The 21,228-nt window shown below is 43.0% G+C and overlaps 1 protein-coding gene across 1 annotated transcript in view; it reads left to right on the top strand.

Moving 5' to 3' along the window:
- Window positions 1-6,493: 6,493 nt before the first annotated feature.
- The window catches only part of LOC126298759 (uncharacterized), a 628,974-nt gene continuing 614,239 nt past the window's right edge, over window positions 6,494-21,228 (top strand). Inside the window, exon 1 of the mRNA XM_049990206.1 lies at window positions 6,494-6,589. Coding sequence (XP_049846163.1) covers window positions 6,514-6,589 — 76 coding nt within the window. The 5' untranslated portion in view covers window positions 6,494-6,513. The remainder of the gene's footprint in view (window positions 6,590-21,228) is intronic.

Raw genomic sequence — 21,228 nt, 5'->3', positions numbered from 1 at the left:
TTTCTGCAGACAAATAATTTCTAGAAAATTTTATTCTGATGTTTCGCTGTTTTACAGACGTGTGAGTGTTTCTTAACTTATCTCATGAACGTAAAGAGGAATGAAGCCACTAATATTATTAAGGAGTTTTCCCCTCAGGAATAGAACAGTACTTGTAACTATGAGTCGGAATTTAGAGTTACAAAACACAGAAGTAAAGCGCCTTGCTAAACCTCTTCAGACGCACTGCATTCACGTTATAACAAAGGTATTGTGACTGCGTTACTTTCAGCTTAATTACGTAAAACCCAGAAAAGAAGAGCAAAAATATGGTCACACTGCAAAACAGCGATCCATTTGGTTCCGGTAACTGACCCTAAAAGCGACTCCTGGCAAGAGACACGTTCTCTTTTAAGTTTCTTAATCCGTATCTTAATAGAGCAGCTGTTATTACATTTTCTTAAACAGCTTTCATAATTTGCAAGCGTTTCTACACCACAGCTACCGATAGAAGGTAGATCTGATAATAAGCTCACCCACACAAGCACAAAGAAGAAGGGAACAGAGGAGCAGAATTTCGAGTTTTAGTAACACCTGAATGCATTGTGTCCCAAGATGATAGTTCTTCCACAGTTAATAATATATGAAATGTTAATTAAATCCTGTTCAGAAATATTTTAAGACATTATTCCAACTGGACAAAAAAGAAGATACTATATTCTCTGGCTGTTGAGAAAACCTCACGTTAAATGTTGGGAAACCTACTGAAGCAGTAATACGCTGGCGCACAATTTTCGTCTTCCTGCCTTTGTTTTATATTTCCGTCATGCTCCCTAAATGCCACTGGTATTTCGCTGTCTGTAGTAACCTAGTCGTCGCGAAGCGTTAAACCTAACCTTACATTCTTTTTTCTACTAATATTTCATACCATTAACCATAGCTCACACAATGCTTTAAACACAACACATTTTAGGCGCCCTTAGTAAACTTCCTCTATGTGTCTCGACTCTTTGTTCTGTGGGGAGAGTACTTTTTAATTTTCATTGTCTGTCCCGACAGCGTATCTCAATACGTGGCACAATCTGAAGATACGCACTCTGTACCTTCAGTCCACCGACCTTCAATTTAAATGTTGCTGCATGTGTAATAGAGTACGTAAAAGGATAAGTGTTTCGCATGTGAGATATTTTACCTGAGACTAATTTTCAGCATTAATACCGGGTGAGTTGGTGAAGTGAGCATCATCAGTACTCCTACTTTCCAGTTGGCAAGCTACCCCAACACATTCCTCTAAACAGTTTGTCTCCATTGTTCCCTATCTTTTGCATTTCGGATTAGCTCTCCCAATGTTTGTTTTCATCCCTCCTTTATCCGGTCAGTGGTCTTAGACCCAGTATTAACATTCAGTGGCAGCGGGATTTAAATTCCCGTCCGGGCATCATGATTTAGACTAATGGTTTACCAAAATTATTTCTAGCAAATATCAGGCTGGTTCCTTCGATAAGGTTTCCGTCAGTTTGCTCGTGCATACTTCTACAATTGATGCTTCCTCTGGATCACGGAGTCCCGGATTCGATTCCCAGCCGGATCGGGGATGTTCTCCGCCCAGGGACTGGGTGTCAGTGTTGTCCTCATCACTTTGTCATCACTCGGGAAAGTGGCAGACTGGACTGTGTAAAGAGTGGGAATTTGTAGGGGCGCTGGTAACCGCGCAGTTAAGCGCCCCCAAACAGGTCATCACCATCATCATCATTATTATTCTCCAACTGTATTAGTGCTCCGACCTCACTCTCAATGGTGCGTCATACACTACACCCATCTAGCATTAATACTGCGTTTATAACCAAACAAAACCAAATATGTCCGCTTATCCACACTTCGTCACCTAAAATCTCCAGCTTTGATTACTTGCAGCCTGCCCGCTAACGGGACGGCAAGAGCTAACACTCTTATTGATTTCCTCAGGAGGAAAAGCTAACGAACGGCCCAAATTGTTGAAACGGTTAATTTTTAATAGTAGTTAGGAAGTAGGTTGTTATTGGTTTATGCGCAGAATATTTTTCTTAGCTGTCAGAAGACGTCAGCTAGCGAAATTGCGTTCGAAATGTTTGCATTCGGAGAAACATCGTTAGCAGTTCGTAGATTGCTTCACTAAAACTTAGAAAAATACCAAAAAGGGAAATGAGCTCTTCCGAAGTCTCGTCTTCAAAACTTTTACTTAATTTATTTAGTGTCCTTATGTCCTTCACTTAGTTTTCGCAGTAAATTGGGGTGAACGTAAGAATTGGTGTATATTTAACAAGTAAAATTATTTAAAATATGTTTCTAAAACTTCTAGCAAATGGTCGTTTATATCACTATACTTACTTCGTTCTCTTGATTTAAAACATCTTCGGTTGTCTGGAATGAACGTATTTGATATTGTCAATTTTTTTTGTTTCATTCGCCAAAGACAACGTTTTAAAACAATAAACGAGATGCGTATTGTGATATAAATACGAATTTCCTAGTAGTTGTAAACAATCTCGACTGAACGAACGTATCTGGTGCCGCGAAATTTCAGTCTTTGTATTCCGAAACTACATGGAAGCTTAAAATTGTGCTGGAACGGTACTTGAGCACAGAGCCTTGTCTTTCCCGGCCGTTTGTGAGCCGTGCCCGGATAGCTCAGGTGGTAAGAACTTTGCCTGTGAAAGGTAGGATTCAGTGTTCAAGTTCCGGTCCGGCTCGCAGTTTTAATTTGTCATGAATTTTCAAAACAGCGCTCATTCCACCACAATCCTCTGCAAAGTGAAGGAGCCACTCACATTATTCCATCAGAAAATAATTCTTTCACAATATTTGTTTACTATGCAGGTACTCCGATTTCTCCTGAACTCATTCTCACCAGTCAGGATTTCTATTATATTGTTTGTGGCATCTAGGTAGGTGCGTTTTAAGGTCACTTTCGTACATTTTTCCTTGAATAGCCCGAAAACAGTGGCCTCCAGCGGAAATGTATCCCAGTACAAAATTTAACCACATTACATTTTCCAGAAAAAGGGTGTCCATTTTTTATGTAGGACTAATAGTTTGCTTGAGCGAACATGAAAACATCGAATGGTTTTTAAAAGCCAGATAAAACACTGCGGGTTGCATAAAACGACGTCGATATGGGGAGCTTAATTACCGTGTATATTAATGGTCGTAAAATAATTTGAGTCGTTATTTACTGAATGGTCCTCCTAAAGAAAGCAATGAGACACTAGAGTTCGGCGCCACCAAACACAAGTATCGCATCTAACTTCTCATTAGCGAATGTACCTACGTGCAAGCTATGCTGCCGTACTGAGTGATATCTGCCCACACCTGACTCTTTTCTTGATTGTTTTGCACTGGAGGCAGTTAAACTCTGAAACGTAACGGTATGCGTTCAGTCGATTGGTTTGGTGATGATACACAATTATTTACACATAAACTATTTGAGTAAACACGAGGACGTAAACTTGCGTTTGAAATTGTATTATGGAATACATTTACTTACTTAGAGTACCAGATAAACAGTTCTCAGTTGCCCCTGTATCTAAAAGGAAATAGAGCTAAGATGCGGACATCACCGTTTTGATTGAAGTAACGAAACGGGTGTTACTTATTTAATTTACCTTGTACGTAGGAGCGGCTCACGATTCACAAAGTAGGCTGAAATGACGTGTCACAAACTGTGTCCATAAGCTGTGCACTGCATGTACAACATGTCTCAAGCTACACTGTAAACACGTGGACATCACCTTTACTTCTAGACATGTATGGGTGCTTGAGGTAAGTACTTCGTCTGCGACTTGCATCCAATATATTTTCTATTGGCTGCTGTCCAACTGTTGACAGGACATGTTGCGCAGCGGATGTATTACATGTCAACGAATGTTAATAACATATTTCTATTTCGATATATCACTGTAGCTGTGCGACAAGTTTCAGCTGCTCGTGTTCTTTCAGTAGTCGATGAAGGAACGTCTGCTACTACCATCTGAGGTGCGGCGAGCTCGAGTTAGGTGTTCCACGTATCTATGCCACACTCGCCTAATAAAACTTTAAACGGCAGATCATAATTAATTCCCTGTTCATCTAAAACTGTTCTCAGAACGGTTGCCAAATTCAGCTTGACCGGAAAGAAAAGGAAGAAAAACCCTACTCAGCTAATAAGAGTCTTGTAGCACTTTGATAGATATCCAAAAATCCTGAGATCTGAACACTGAACCAGAAGATGAAACGACGCTTGCTGTCTCCTTTGGTTCCTTTACTGGTGTCCAACGAAAGGATTGTCAAACTATGGGGAGAAAAGACTCCCGGATAATAATTTACAGGTATGTGAATTATGTCAGATGAAAAACTCTTGGATTCTGCAGTTTGGCTTATGATCTTTAATCAAACCTTGATAAATTTGTTCTTTTTTTGCCCTTGCATCCTGAAATTAGTTAATTACACCACATTCTTAAACAGGTCTGCCCCTGAAAAGTTTTTAGTGCTTTGGACAAACACAACCAACTGCCCCTTAAACTTAGCCGCTCTCCGAAAGATCAGTTACAGCAAATTCATGCTCCTTCCACGCCTTTGGGTCACATGTGCGCCAATCCATTTGGACCACGAATATAACGTACAAAACCTACATTGCAGTATTGTTCCTACTCCTCATTTCCCAGGACGTGCAAGCAGCTCACAGCTCCTCTCTGAGAAAATCCGCAGTCGAATCTCTACACATGCGGTTCACAATGACTCCATGGAAGATGCTTAACACTTCAGTCTTTCGGTCAGTCAGCGCTATAGCAACTGTTTTATTTCCTTGTGCAAAGTCATGGATATTTCCAATAGCTCTCCTCCGTCTTCCACTAACGGAAACCCTTTAAGAGATTATTGAGCCTGTCAGTACCTCGTGTGTACGTTGACCTATGGCACTGTCAAAATGGCGGACATAAACAACTCATCAAAAACCAATACGCGTATAATTTTCACCATTAAAAGACTTATAGTTATTTTCGGTCTATTAAATTCTTCTGCTTCGCTGACTTACAGGTACCTTTCAACCTAACCTAGATCTCGGGTCTGTCATCACAACCTGCGTTCCAGAAAACAACATGGAAGCAAAAAAATATTGTTACATCTCTTCGCACACGAATAACGTCACACACATCATCATCATGATCATCATTATCATCACCATCATCTCATAGATCAGAGTCAGCGTCTGGTGAAGGTAGATTCAACCAATCTGCTGACGTAGTAACCAATAGAAAAACCTCTGACAGACGAGTCAACCCAGTAACTATGAAGTCAACTGTGACCAACATCAAGAAACTTAAACTTAGCATTTAATTACTGCCGACAAGTGCATCGTTCCAGCTGTAGTACAGTCATGTCTTGAGTGGGCCGTTCCAGCTGTAGTAAAGTCATGTCTTCCAGAACTCTAGCACATACTATTCCTCGTCACATTGACACGAATATTTCACCCAAACTTCGATGACCTTTCACACCGTCCACACGCATATTCATTTTCACAAGGATTCGGATCGACGAGTTTTATACTAAGTGATCTCAACATATTTCAACCTCTGCAACACAAACATCACATGTGACATATTACCTTTAAATTTTAATCAGACTGAACCTGGCATTTACTTACGACATTTTTCGTGTAATAAAATTGCTTTTTCATTAAAAACTAAATGAGTACTCTTCACATCAAACGCGTTCATTTATATACAGCAAATTAATTTCGTGTTGGTTGCACTATATTCCCGAGCGTTAGATATTGATTCCACACGGCAATTGTCTCATCTTGCTTCATCTTGCTGTAGACTCTTGACAGGGGTTGTATGAACTTTTATTTTGAGCTACTATTCACACTGTGGACTTCTGTTTCCACTGTTGGCTACAAGTACTCAACTAAAAAAATATCTAGCGTATGTGAACCTGTTTCTGACAATTGCTGTATTACATAAAGTAACCATTGCCAGCTCATTTCTACTGTAGCTTCGTTTCTTTATTTCTTTATAACGTCCAGTCGAAGACGACATGGCCACTAGAGACGAATCAGAAGCTCGGATTGGGGAATAATAGGGAAGGAAATCAGCAGTATAAACGCTATCTTATTGATACGATTACCATCTTACCCGAAAAAGCGTGAGTGTAGGTGTGTAACCAGATTTTGTTAGTAAATTCCTGTCGTGCTTACTTCATGCTTCATTTTTAATAGCACGACAAGACCTTATTGGAATAAAAATACTAACAATTGTTAGATATGTACCACTGTTGTGGCAATGTATATGAGAGATGATGTGAAATATTTTCAATCAACAGATTAACCCACAATCTCAATTTTAGTATTTTATGAGCTCATGAACAACTGTGTAATCAATCCGTATAATCTTTTTGAGTTGAAACTGCCCTTTAATTGAGAAGTGTTATGTATCTTTGTTCAAAATGTGACGTTTCAAACAGTGCATATTTTTTTTTTATCTTCGCTTCATTTGTTACAGGCTTCTGGATGAGCTGAATGCAATGCAGTTGGTTCCCTTCGTGGCCACGACGCTGGTCGTGGCGCTAGTGTGGCCCTTGCTAGCTGCCCGTCAAGACGGTAAGTTGATTTCAGTAGAATCCGTGGCGATTCCTCTCCACGTATAAACTGCTATCTCTGAGAAGAGACGCTAATAGCCCGCGTTAATTACTGATCTTGTTGCGGCATGGAAATTCTGTAATCATGCCAGCGAAGGATCTCGTTGCTGATGAGCAGCTCTAATTAAAAAATGGCGCTCTCCTGTTACCTCTCACACTACAAGTCTGTGTCCGGAATTCTTTATCTGTACCACACCATTTTTAGAATTGTATTGTCAGCAACACAGTATATCTGGTTAAGTTATAAAAAAAAAAAACTAAAAATTTTGCTCCATTGCCCGTAGCCCAATGACGGCAGAAAGAGTTTTAAAGTTGAGATAACCATAGTTTGCTCATTTTTTTAGGCCAAACAAAGATGTAATTGGGTTGCGTGCCTTCCTGAATTTCCAGGTCACAAAATCACTAAAGCTTACTTAGGCACACACAAAAGCTGTGAAAATTGACGGTGTTCCAACTTGTGGGCAGTTGCAATTACGATATGTCGTATTCTCTCGGTTGTTTCATTTCGACGGATAACAAAGCTGTGATATCGATACGTTGTGCATCCAATTACGTACCCTAAATACCACGCTAGGCGTTAAACGTTTGGGGTGGCGTTTGGTCACGTAGTGTAGCAAGACGCCATACGGGGTGTGATCGAGGGAGTCTGTTGCACCACTATCACTTTTCCACTTCCTTTTCCATTCGCAAACGGAGTACTTCAAAGACGATCATCGGTACGTCTTTCATACGAGCAAAAATTTCTCTGCTGCAGTTCCTGGGAGGAATTTGTGTGTTCCAGAATGAATTCTTCACTCTACAACGGATTGCACATCGCTTTCAAATTCATTGACGATTTCAAACTGAATTTGGGACCAACACTCGAATACGCAATCCTGCTTTCCACAGGCAGTGCTCTGACCAATTGAGTTAACCAGACACGACTCTAACCCCCTCACAGCTGAAATGGTGCCAGTACCTCTACCTTACGTTCTAAACTTGGCAGAAGCTCTACTACATTCATTGCTTGACTAGTACTCCTGTCAAAAAGGATATTGCGGGCATGAAGCTAAGCCATGTCTTTGACTTCCCATCAGATCAAGTCAAAAGTGGCTTGCCTAACTTGTGCTACACAAGTTTCTGTCCAACGCAAACAAGGAAGAGCTCATAGACCACACAACGTGTTTCTCACTAGTAGACGCAATTCATACTGGTCTCGTCGCACATACCAAGCAAATTGTCATCTTGGTTAAGGGCCTGAACTTCCATTCAGCTGGAGTGACATTCAGATACAGATTTAAGTTTCTTAAATACCAGGATGATTCCGTTGAAAATAAATGGGAATTACTCCTTCTCAATAGTGTCCTTCGAGAGCTTGTGTTCCATCACCAGTGACTTTTCGACGTGTCCGTGATCCTCCTTTCTTTTCTTTTCTTTAGTCAGATGTCTTTAGCTAGCATCTCCAAATCTTAGATGTACAAGGGTCTTTCAGTAAGTAATACCGCACAGTTTTTTCTCAGAACATGTTTACTGTCAAGAGTTAGAATTTGGTGACAGCATCAATCAGCATTTCTTTTACATGCACTATTTCCCTGTATAGTTTCAGTCACGTTCTAGGGCGTTTCTTTCGCCAGCGCTGTATAAGAGCATGTATTTCCTGTTGATAAAAGTTTTTGTTCTGGGTTCGTAGCCATGTTTTCACAGCATGAACTGCGCTCTCATCATCCTCAAAGCGTGCCGTGCGTAGAGAATCCGCATCTTCTGACATTCCAAGTGGAGACCGACTGCAAAAGTGGTGATCCTGATGGAACTCACTGGAGTAAGACACAGCCAAGATGCAGCAGAATTAGAGTACAAAGCCTCATGCGAATTCCACCTGAATCAGTAACAAGTAGTGTAACTGTCACATTAACAATGCGACTTGTTCTCATTTAGAAGGTGAGCGCATTGCTAGTATAAAGAAAAAAAAAACTTGCAGAACGCTACCTCTGAGGGAACGAATGCATTTTATGGAATCTGATCAGGCAAAAATAAAACCAGTGTCCTTTCTGTTCTAGTAAAGAGACTTATAAAGCCCTTGGGAGGACCCTTAACAAATATTACAGTAGATAATTTTTCACAAGTGTTCGGTTGTTTCAAAATGTATTGCAGGGAAGGATTGTAGCAGTGGGAATTTCGAGACAAAACAACAAGTAAATTTCACCAGAAATGACGGCTTTCAAATATAGAGCTGTTTCATCCTCATCACACCGTTCTGAAGACCATTTTACAACTATAGGCCATATACCCAAAAAGAACAGATGTGTCATACTGCTCCGTTCTCTGAACCACTATGCCACAGTAGATAAAGGTCGTAAAAAGCAGCCAGAGATAATTCTGTTCAATAATAAAACTAAGTCAAGGGCTGACGTAAAAAACAGTCCAGAAAGACTTATGCACATATGTAACAGATGCAGCGCCCATACCTAATTTGTGTTTATTTTCACTGGAACATCCCAAATTACTATGAAGGCAAATCTGATGAAAGGTAAATGTTCCTCAAGGAATCAGGACAAGAAGTGGTACGTTCTCATATGGAGAAGTGGGGCAACAACCCACGACTCCAAAAGAATGTTCTAAAAGCAATGGCACGTTGTGGAGTTACTCGCCAACAGCCAAAGATGTTACGAAGTGGAAGATCACCAAAAACAACATGTTCCATGTGCCCACGTATGTTAAACAGAAGTGACCAAACATGTAGCAAACGCACAAGATATATTTGCAAAAACATAGGCAAATTATTTGTAAAGTAAATGAGGAGAATTTCTATTGTATGTCCAGTAAAATTTGAACTTTGCTGTTTAATCTCAATAAATTATAATATAATTCGTGATGTTGTATTTCACATAGTAAAATGAAGGTCATAATATAATAATAAATAATCTCTTATTCATTCTGTGCCATCAAACACATCATAATTTCATAATATTGTTTATATAATAGCTTTTTCTCTTTCTTCTGATGTTGGCGTCTCATTACCCTTCTCATGTATTTTTTTTGAGTCCAGCCACTCATTCATCCAAGGGTTAAAAATTGTAAAATTGGCATTTATGTAATTTTTTCCTCCCAATATGTGAATTTTATTTGGATAAAATTGAAAATTAAATCGTTTTGTTTGCCTGGTCTTCTTGCTACGAGAAAACTGTGCTTGCAAGGGGTAAGTTTAGAACGAATTGTAAAAGTAAGTAGCTTTTGCATAAGCTTTACATTAAGTCTCACGGAAAAGTTTAAATTAATAATGTTAACAAAATTGTAGACTGTGACGGTGGCGTAATAGCCCAGTCAATTAAGATAAAGAAAGAAACTTCCTGGCACAAGTAAAGCTGTGAGTGCCGGTCGTGAGTCGTGCTTCGGTAGCTCAGTTGGTAGAGCACTTGCCCGCGAAAGGCAAAGGTCCCGAGTTCGAGTCTCGGTCGGGCACACAGTTTTAATCTGCCAGGAAGTTTCATATCAGCGCACACTCCGCTGCAGAGTGAAAATCTCATTCAAGATAAAGAAAGTTTGAATGTGGGAAATAATTCGTGTAGACGCAAATAATTGTACGGTATTATGATGGAGGGCGATGAACAAAATATTACAAACATAAACCCTGATAGGCAGCGCGACGGGGAGATTGGAGGGGATGGGGGAGGGGGGGAGTGTGGCGGTAAGGTTACGTTTGAAGGTCGGTTGTGCACGTTTTTCTTGAATAACTCAGCAACTGCGGCCACTGGTGGAAACTTATCCCAGTAGAAAATTAAATTAAATCAAAACTTATACAAAAATAGGCAGTGTTTATTTTGTCTCTTGGAGTAATAGACTGCGCGAAGAGAATTAGAAAATAATGAAAATTTCGCATGACGTGCGTGCGCTGTAGCTTAGATGGTTTTCGTAGGCATATTCGAGATAGTTTCCCAACTTGACAGGCGACAAGTGTCCTGTATCAAATTTTTAGTCACGTCTTCATCAGCACCACTGTTCCGCGTTGTAAACAGTTATCGTTTACACCTCGTATAGTGTCTATCGTATCTAGTACTGATCCCATACTGACGAACGGCATTCAATTATTGGTCGAATGAGGATTTCGTAAGCTATCTCCTATGTAAGTGCCTATCCATCTACATACACTGAAGCGCCAAAGAAACTGGTGTAGGCATGTGTATTTAAATACAGAGGCATGTAAACAGGCAGAATACGACTTTGCGGTCGACAACGCCTATATAAGACACGAAGTGTCTGGCGCAGTTAGATCGGTTACTGCTGCTACAACGACAGGTTATCAAGATTTAAGTGAGTTTGAAAGTCGTGTCACAGTCAGCGCACGAGCGATTGAACACAGCAACTACGAGGTAGCGATAAAGTGGCGACTTCCCCGTACGACCATTTCACGACTGTAATGTGAATATCAGTAATCCGGTAAAACATCTAATTTCCGACATCGCTGCGGATGGAAAAATATCCTGCCAAGGACGGGACTAACAACGACTGAAGATAATCGTTGAACATGACAGAAGTGCAGCCCTTCCGCAAATTGCTGCAGATTTCATTTCTCTGCCATCAACAAGTGTCAGCGTGCGAACCATTCAACGAAACATAATCGATATGGACTTTCGGAGCCAAAGGCCCATTCGTGTACGCCTCTCATGAGCCCGTCAGTACCGACATTGGACGGTTGATGATTGAAACATGTTGCCTGGACGGACGAGCCTCTATTCAAATTGTATCGAGCGGATGGATGTGTACGGGTGTGGAGAACACATCATGAATCCACGGAGCCTATATGCCAGCAGGGCACTGTTCAAACTGGTGGAGACTCTGCATTGGTGTGGGGAATGTGCAGTTGGAGTGACATGGGACCCCAGATACGTCTAGATACGACTCTGAGAGGTGATACGCACGCAAGCATCCTGTCTGACCACCTGCATCCATTCATGTCCATTATGCATTGCGACTGACTTTGACATTTACAGCACCACAATGCGACAGCCCACACGTCCAGAGTTGCTGCAGAGTTGCTCCAGAAACACTTTTCTGAGTTTAAACCCTTCTGCTGGCCACCGAACTCCCCACAAATGAACATTATTGAGGATATCAGGGATGCCTTGCAACGTGATGTTCAGTAGAGATCTCCACTCCCTCGTACCCTTGCGGATTTATGGACAGCCCTGCAGGACTCATGGTGTCAGTTCCCTCCAACACTACTTTAGACAATAGTCGAGTGCATGTTACGTCGTGTTGCGGCACTTATGCGTGCTCGCGGGGGCCCTACACGATATTACGCAGGTGTCCCAGTTTCTTTGGCTCTTCAGTGTAAATGCGCAAGTCGACTAGACAGCGAACGGTTCGCTGTAATTGTGTACCCACTTGTGTGGTGGTGTGTATAATTGATATGAACATAACAACGCAACAAGGACTCAAAGTTATTCGTAAATTAAACTAATGAATGCTACTCCAAAATCGTGGTGAGTAAATTAATTGTTTTATTTTCCAATGCAAATGCAGCGTTTTGGCTGCACAGTGTAAGCTAAAAGGTCAAGAAATAATTTAAAAATGGATACATAAACAGCAGTACTCAAAATACAGTCGACCTAGTCTTACTGACGATAAATATGCATCGGTGAAAAACCAAAATTCAAGTAATTGTTTTCATCTTTCTGACAGAGAAAATTATTTGTGAAAGATTAAGATGAAGACTCCTGAGGAAGGAAATAATTAGAGAATTCTTTTGTTCCTATACTGAATATTTGCTGTCTGATTTGTATTACAATGGACGGCGATGTGCTCCATTAGCAGCTGGTTAGAGCCGAGGGGGCCAGCGAATGCACATAGAGGCAATGCGTGCAGCTTCCCGCAGGCTTCTCAGCACACCTCACCGACCGTCTATCCATCCCTTCCTCTCAACCCCTTCTCTATCTCACTTCTTTTCCAATTACCTCTCCTTATTCTGGTATCCTTTATGCTTGCCAAAAACGATGCATAATGGAACAAGTATACCGAATTGCTATTTTGGTGCCGTGTTGCATGTTGACTTTGCGTAACTGAACTGCTCAAAAAAGATTTTGAACTATTCTCATGACTCGCATAACACTTCATTTCTTGGGTCGCTATCTCATTCTCAGTCCTCTTTTGACCACAGCAAATCACGACATAGAGCCACCCATATAGTGGAGGCAAAAGTAATTATACACTCCTGGAAATTGAAATAAGAACACCGTGAATTCATTGTCCCAGGAAGGGGAAACTTTATTGACACATTCCTGGGGTCAGATACATCACATGATCACACTGACAGAACCACAGGCACATAGACACAGGCAACAGAGCATGCACAATGTCGGCACTAGTACAGTGAATATCCACCGTTCGCAGCAATGCAGGCTGCTATTCTCCCATGGAGACGATCGCAGAGATGCTGGATGTAGTCCTGTGGAACGGCTTGCCATGCCATTTCCACCTGGCGCCTCATTTGGACCAGCGTTCGTGCCGGACGTGCAGACCGCGTGAGACGACGCTTCATCCAGTCCCAAACATGCTCAATGGGGGACAGATCCGGAGATCTTGCTGGCCAGGGTAGTTGACTTACACCTTCTAGAGCACGTTGGGTGGCACGGGATACATGCTGACGTGCATTGTCCTGTTGGAACAGCAAGTTCCCTTACCGGTCTAGGAATGGTAGAACGATGAGTTCGATGACGGTTTGCATGTACCGTGCACTAGTCAGTGTCCCCTCGACGGCCAGTGTACGAGATCGCTCACCACACCATGATGCCGGGTGTTGGCCCTGTGTGCCCCGGTCGTATGCAGTCCTGATTGTGGCGCTCACCTGCACGGCGCCAAACACGCATACGACCATCATTGGCACCAAGGCAGAAGCGACTCTCATCGCTGAAGACGACACGTCCCCATTCACGCCTGTCGCGACACCACTGGAGGCGGGCTGCACGATGTTGGGGCGTGAGCGGAAGACGGCCTAACGGTGTGCGGGACCGTAGCCCAGTTTCATAGGGACGGTTGCGAATGGTCCTCGCCGATACCCCAGGAGCAACAGTGTCCCTAATTTGCTGGGAAGTGGCGGTGCGGTCCCCTACGGCAATGCGTAGGATCCTACGGTCTTGGCGTGCATCCGTGCGTCGCTGCGGTCCGGTCCCAGGTCGACGGGCACGTGCACCTTCCGCCAACCACTGGCGACAACATCGATGTACTGAGGAGACCTCCCGCCCCACGTGTTCAGCAATTCGGCGGTACGTCCACCCGGCCTCCCGCATGCCCACTATACGCCCTCGCTCAAAGTCCGTCAACTGCACATACGGTTCACGTCCACGCTGTCGCGGCATGCTACCAGTGTTAAAGACTGCGATGGAGCTCCGTATGCCACGGCAAACTGGCTGACACTGACGGCGGCGGTGCACAAATGCTGCGCAGTTAGCGCCATTCGACGGCCAACACCGCGGTTCCTGGTGTGTCCGCTGTGCCGTGCGTGTGATCATTGCTTGTACAGCCCTCTCACAGTGTCCGGAGCAAGTATGGTGGGTCTGACACACCGGTGTCAATGTGTTCTTTTTTCCATTTCCAGGAGTGTATATTCCTAGTGCACTTCGGTGCATCCTATCGTGAACGGGACAGTGCAGCTTGTGCGCTCTGTTCTGTAAACCGACATGCCTCTTGAGGGGTGATTTTCAACTTAGACGGTGCATGCATTGACAACATTTCCGGCGAGAAGATTTATCACCACGGAAAGTTCAAATGTGCGTGAAATCTTATGGGACTTAACTGCTAAGGTCATCAGTCCCTGAGCTTACACACTACTTAATCTAAATTATCCTAAGGACAAACACACACACCCATGCCCGAGGGAGGACTCGAACCTCTGCCGGGACCAGCCGCACCGTCCATGACTGCAGCGCCTTACACCGTTCGGCCACGGGAAGTTATTCTCCTTAATGGCGTCCTCCACATCGACATCAGTCGAACATTCAACGGTATCTTGAGTCGCAAAACATCGATGAACTGTCTCCTGCCGGTCGCTCGCTCTAAAAAAAAAAATAGCTGATAACCACTACCAACATACACGGTCAACTAACATTAATGTGACCACCGCCTATGCTCGACGTCGACGTGTGATCACTACTCATAGACGGCAGGTGGCAGCACTAGCAGTGGAAGGTATATAACGGGTGGTGGGGGAACGCGGATAACAGTGTGTCGTAGAGAGATTTATTTAAATTCCAGAAGGGGCAAGATCATTGGCTTTAGGACCAAGGATGGAAGAATTTTCAAAAGGGCTAAGTTCTTAAAGTGTTCGCATGCCGATGTGGTTAAAGTATACCGCGCATGGCAGGTATGGTGCACCGGGGCCATAGAAGACAGGGATGCGCAACGGCTGCGGAGATGTGTACGGGCGAATAGAGATGCAATTATTGAGTAACTGACAGCCCAGATGAACCAGTGGGCTACCAACAGTGTTTCCTCAACGACCGTTCAGCGAACGTTCCTGCGTACAAGCTTCCGCAGCAGGCCGTGGATCTTGCACCAATGCCGACTGCCGTTCATCGGCGACGAAGGGTGGAATTTGCACGACAGTATCGCAAATGGACGTCCACTGAATGGTGACACATGGCTTTTCAGACGACAAATGGCGATTGGCGTGTACGGTGCGACATGTCTGAAAGCAAACACCCAGCAACAGTCGTCGGAAGGGTCCAGGCCGGAGGAGGGAGCGTTATGTTCTGGGGAATGTTTCCATGGCATTCCCTGGGTGATCTCGTCATTCCGGAAGGCACAGTGAATCAACAAAAAAAAAAGGCTATGAGCACTATGGACTGTGTGGCTGGTCCCAGCGGAGGTTCGAGTCCTCCGTCGGGCTTGGGTGTGTGTGTTTGTCCTTAGGATAATTTAGGTTGAGTAGTGTGTAAGCTTGGGTACTAATGACCTTAGCAGTTAAGCCCCATTTCTCATACATTTGAACATTTTTGAACAAAGAAATGGTTCAAATGGCTCTGAGCACTGTGGGACTAAGCACTTGAGGTCATCAGTCCCCTAGAACTTAGAACTACTTAAACCTAACTAACGTAAGTGCATCACACACATCCAAGCCCGAGGCAGGATTCGAACCTGCGACCGTAGGGGTCGCGCGGTTCCAGACTGAAGTGGCTAGAACCGCTCGGCCCGACTTGCCGGCTATGCACCTTCCCAAGGGAATCATGTCCACCCCTACATACAGTTCGTTTTTTTCTCGGCACGATGACATCTACCAGTAGGTCAATGCAATGCGTCACACATCTCTCAGTGTACGTGCGTGTTTCGAAGAGCACCAAGATGAGTTTACCGTACTCCCGTGATGACCAAACTCTCTGAATTAATCGGAATAGAGAATCTGTGGGACAATCTCGATCGGGCTGTTCGCGCCATGGATCATCAACCGAGAAACATAGCGCAGCCGGCTACGACACTGGCGTCGGCATGGCTCACATTTCTCTCGATACCTTCAAAAACATAATGACACTCTTCCTGCACCTCTCGATGCGGTCTGCGCTGCAAAAGGTGGTTATTCAAGCACTTCACAGATGCGCACATTAATATTACTGGACTGCACATTATGTTTCGTAGGTACCCCCGTGAGAACTCAACGAAGTTACGCACTGTCTTTTGGCATGGAGGGTGCGTCTAACCAGACACTTCGCAACCATCCCACGACCAGTGCGGCCTCTAGGCGTCCGTTACTAACGACATTAAAAATCCTCAGCATCGTGGTAGGTTAATTATGTGCACAGGCACCTCGAATGGAACTTGAATCAATAGCGTCGCATTCCCTTAACCGTTGAGCGCAGGATTCTTTTTTTGACGGGCGGTCGTCGTTGAAGAGTATGGAGGCGGCCAGATACTGCATACCGAGAGGGATCCAAGCACCTTACAATGCATGGAGTGAAGCAACATGGTAATGAATGTTACAGAGAAAGGTATCTTGATTTTACAGCTGGGACAGAATGTGTAGTTTCGAATCGAAATTCTTTAGTTTGGTCATTATATTGTTTTAATCTATCAGCGAAGTTATTTTCTTTGTTTCATTCCCTGCACACTTTGAATGAAGTCCTCTCACGTGTGCAGATATGAAGGTGGTGCACAACGTTTTTCACTAGTTTATTACCAGTGGAAAAATGCTCCTACCGGAGCACAAAAAATGCAAATACGATCTTGTTCATTTAAATTAAAAAACTGTGAGTGAAAAGTGGAGTACCAACTACCCCCTTTTACCTTTCTCGGCACCTTTAAAATTTTCCAAAAAGCCTTGGAATGAGAGCATATTCACGCTTTTGTTAACATGCAACTCGCCTGAAACTCCCATGAATTCCCCTAACTGTAACTCACTCACACCCACCGGTCTGTCACTGTAAGTCGCTCATACTCATCCACTGCAAGTTGCCCTTTCTCACTCACTCGTTCAACCAAACTCATTATCTCTTTGTGTCTCTCTGTGTCTCTCTGTGTCTCCTGTGCCACAGCCACAATCCCCTTCCCTCTGTCCTACTACTACAGTCACTGTGTCCCTCTTTCTCTCTCTTACTGCTACTATCTCATTCTTTCCTTCCCACATCCTTCTCACTGTCACTATCTCTCTCTTCCTCATTGTCATTCTCATATACTCTGTCTCTCATTATCACTGGCTTTCACACACTTCAACTCTTTATTTCTCTCTATCCCCCCCCCCCCCCTCCCTCGTCCCGCTACCCCACTGTTACCTTCACTCGTTTCCTAGCACTGTGTCTCCTTCTCTATTCCTATAACACAACCACTCTCTACTATCTTCCGATATTTATTACTCTTTCGACACTTTGCCAGTGCCACTCTCTTCTACCTCTCAACAAAAAAGTGTGAATATGTTTTCGTGCCAAAACCTTTGTGAAAATTCTTAAAGATGCTGAGGAAGGTAGAATGAGGCAGCCGGTACCCCACTTTTCAGTCATAGTCTTTTAAATGAACAGGAACATATTCCCATTTTTTGTGCTCCCACAGGAACATTTTTCCTCTGGTTTTCGTCTTTTCCCTGCAGCAGCAAGGCATGTAACTCGTATGAAAACAAATATGTTGTAAAATCTAGATAGTTTAATCATTTGAAAATAACTGAAAGAACTCAAAACTAATTTTACACCCCAGATCCGATTTTACGTGCAAAAAAAATTGCATGTTCTTCAGTACTACGGCTTAGGGTTTACAAATGATAACGGAGACACATAACATCATATTTCTCCGTAGTAAGTCAGTTTATAAACTGCAAGTTCGCCTCACACCAGATTTTACGTGCGCATTTTAGGTGTACAAGTAGGGTAACTTTGAACCTCTGTATCTAGGAAACGGATGGAGATATGAAGATGAACCACCCATGAACTAACGGTGCCTCCATAAATCCTGTGAATCCCACCGTAGACATCAAATAAAGAACCAACCGATTTGCTCCATTTGCCTAAGCAGGAGGAAGTATATAATATTCAAACTTTGACCCAGCAATGTAGGATTAACGAGTCTTCTGTTAGGTAAACCAATGGTCTCCAGCCACAGAACAGTTGACCCTACCTTTCTATTACTAACAGAGCCTGAGTTATGAGCTCCGGAAAATACGATGTACGCATTCCGATTATAGAAGTTCTGTTGCATGAATTTCACTTAAGGTAATTGAATGGAATCAAGAGGGTAAAATCAATGACACTGCTGTGAAGTACTGAACCTGAAACGAAACGAATATGTCACAAAAAATGAAATTTTTGCCAGACAGATTCGGACCCGTAATTCATGCATATCGTGAGCAGGAAATGTTAGCCGGCCGCTGTGGCCGAGCGGCTCTAGATGCTTCAGTCTGGAACCGCGCGACCGCTACGGTCGCAGGTTCGAATCCTGCATCGGGCATGGATGTGTAAGAGGTCCTTAAGTTAGTTAAGTTTAAGTAGTTCCAAGTTCTAGAGGACTGATGACCTCAGATGTTAAGTCCCATATTGCTCAGAGCTATTTTGAACCAGGAAATGTTATATCTAAAGTGACGTAAATGATGGACGTGAGAGCCTCCAACTATTTAATTGAATGTTTGCGCCTTTCAGACGTTCTCTGATAGTGTGATAGACTAAGGCGACGGCTCGTGATAAGCAGAAATACCAGGTTCGAATCCCGGTCTGCACAAAACCGAATGAGGTGGCACAATGGTTAAAACAATGGACTTACATTCGGGAGTACTACGGTTAAAATCGCATTCCGGACATCCAAATTTAAATTTTTCGTGTTTTTTTTTTCGAAATTGTTTAATGCATGTTACTGCGTGCTTCGTGTGACGATGTCACTGCTGATTTCGCCATCCTTCTCAAATCCGAGTTTGTGTTCCCTTCCTAATGATATCACCGTGGACGATGTTTTAAAACCTAATCTTTCTTGACATATGTTTTCATTTGTCAGGACATATTCAAAGTCAGTACCGCCCAACAGATGTACGCTCAGAGATTAAGCTAGATAGCCTCATAGTTGTTTTGTTAGTATGTGACTCCATTAACTGTCATAACATACACTCTTATATACACCTGCAACACCACTATGCTCCCATCAGGAGAGAGAGACGTTTATGCCACATGGCGGTGGGTAAAACGAATATACTAATAATCGTCTTTACATATTATCAGTTAAAGTCATTCACCGCGTTCTTCCGTTAGTATGTGAAAGATAACCTCAGAAACTACTGTAGGGGTTTTGAAACGCTCTTCGCTAACGTACATACTGATTTACGAGGAAAGTTTGTGTAGCCGGCCGGAGTGGCCGTGCGGTTCTAGGCGCTACAGTCTGGAGCCGAGCGACCGCTACGGTCGCAGGTTGGAATCCTGCCTCGGGCATGGATGTGTGTGACGTCCTTAGGTTAGTTAGGTTTAATTAGTTCTAAGTTCTAGGCGACTGATGACCTGATGAGTTAAGGCGCATAGTGCTCAGAGCCATTTGAATCAAAGTTTGTGTATCTAATTTGCTGTATTAGCGTTTCGCCCGATAAGTCGTCCGGCCGTAGAGATTTAACGCTACTCGTGTGCAGATGGGGTGGGACGCTGACATCACTGACCAAATAAAAGTCGAAACTTCTCGATCAGAGTCAAACGTTCATTTCTGCTGACTTCCGCAGTACACATTTAAAGCAAAAAAATTGATAATCTTGAAATGATGTAATATCTAACGCGTAAATTATGTTCTCTGCTGTCCGTTCGAACTGTGTGATTCACATAACTTCTCCCAGCGTATTATAAGTAGATCTGACTAGAGAACCAATGATATCAACAGTTTTGAAACAGTCGTATGGAGTTACCAATGTATATTTAACCATGTTTAAAAATTTCTCGTGCTTTCTGTGAATCCCCGTATTTTTCTCTTGAGCAACGTGGCTATTGTTGCAATCTTGATACAGTGTTATTTGATCTTCAAAGATACAAGACCGGTAGTAAAAGGGCTGGTAATAATGCTGCGGTGTATCAGCACTGTGAATATGTTAGCGCTCTCGAAATAGTTTTAATAATAATCATTAGTAGGACCCAGATTTTAATGACAAGTCATATTTTTTCCTCATATGTAGGGTGGATTTTACAATAATTTATGCACGAATCCAGGTATTGTAGTGAGGAACAATGTATTTCTATTGTGCATATAAGGTCATATTTACATCTTTTACAGTAACAGGTCACATTTCGATCAACTTTTTGTCGCAAATGCATGTACTTGTGTATGTAAGGACACAAGAATAAAAATCCGGAAAATGTTGCTCACAAGTCAATGTTTCAGGTGATACTGTCACAAATAAACACAACAATTACTACAAAGCTTAATTTGACAGGCCTGTAGCAGACAAGCAGCGTAACACATTAGTCGGTTCGCTGACGTGAGAAACCGTTGCGCGGGATCGTCAGAACGCTCTCGACGGCAACAAAGGGGGCTTCCGACGTAATTAACATCACAAAAGTGGTCACGCTATTGAGTCTGAGTCTGGTTCAGCATGCCGAAAGTAAAGTGCTTCAACAGCATGAAGTTGTGAGGTTATGTGGTTTTGGAGAGCAGTTCTTTAGTACTGACGGAGAAATATTATTTTGTAAATTGCATGAAGTTAAAGATAGTGAACAGTAGCGCTTAAAATGCAACAACACTGTAATACCGCCAAATACAGCAGCTGTGAGAACAGAAGTGCTGAAAATAACAACAGACAAACGCAGACAGGTCGATCCTGAAACGTGCAATCCTTCTTCGGGGACTTGGGTGAGGTGATGGTGTCTTGCGACATTGCATTGGTGAAGCTGAAGACCCATGCCTGTCACAAAGTTTTTAGGGACTTACACAAGAGGTACACTTTCAGATGAATCTACAGTCAAAAACAACTATTTATCCGTGTGCTACGAGAAGGTGCCCCAAAACATACGAATTAGTGTTGCTGACCAAAAGGCTGGGTGTCCATAAATGAAACCACCGATGTGTGTGGGCGTTATGTTGCCAGTGTTGTTATTTGTGTTCTAAAAATTGGCAGACCTGGAGAAATGTTCTTCTTAAAGCTTTCGAGAGAATACACAACTCGACACTTGCCATTTTGTTTGAAAACTCTATGAA

The sequence above is a fragment of the Schistocerca gregaria genome, chromosome X, assembly GCF_023897955.1.
Source record: "Schistocerca gregaria isolate iqSchGreg1 chromosome X, iqSchGreg1.2, whole genome shotgun sequence".
In the NCBI taxonomy this organism is placed as follows: Eukaryota; Metazoa; Arthropoda; class Insecta; order Orthoptera; family Acrididae; genus Schistocerca; species Schistocerca gregaria.
Note: the sequence above shows the minus strand (reverse complement) of the source record. Positions and strands in the feature narration are given on the sequence as shown.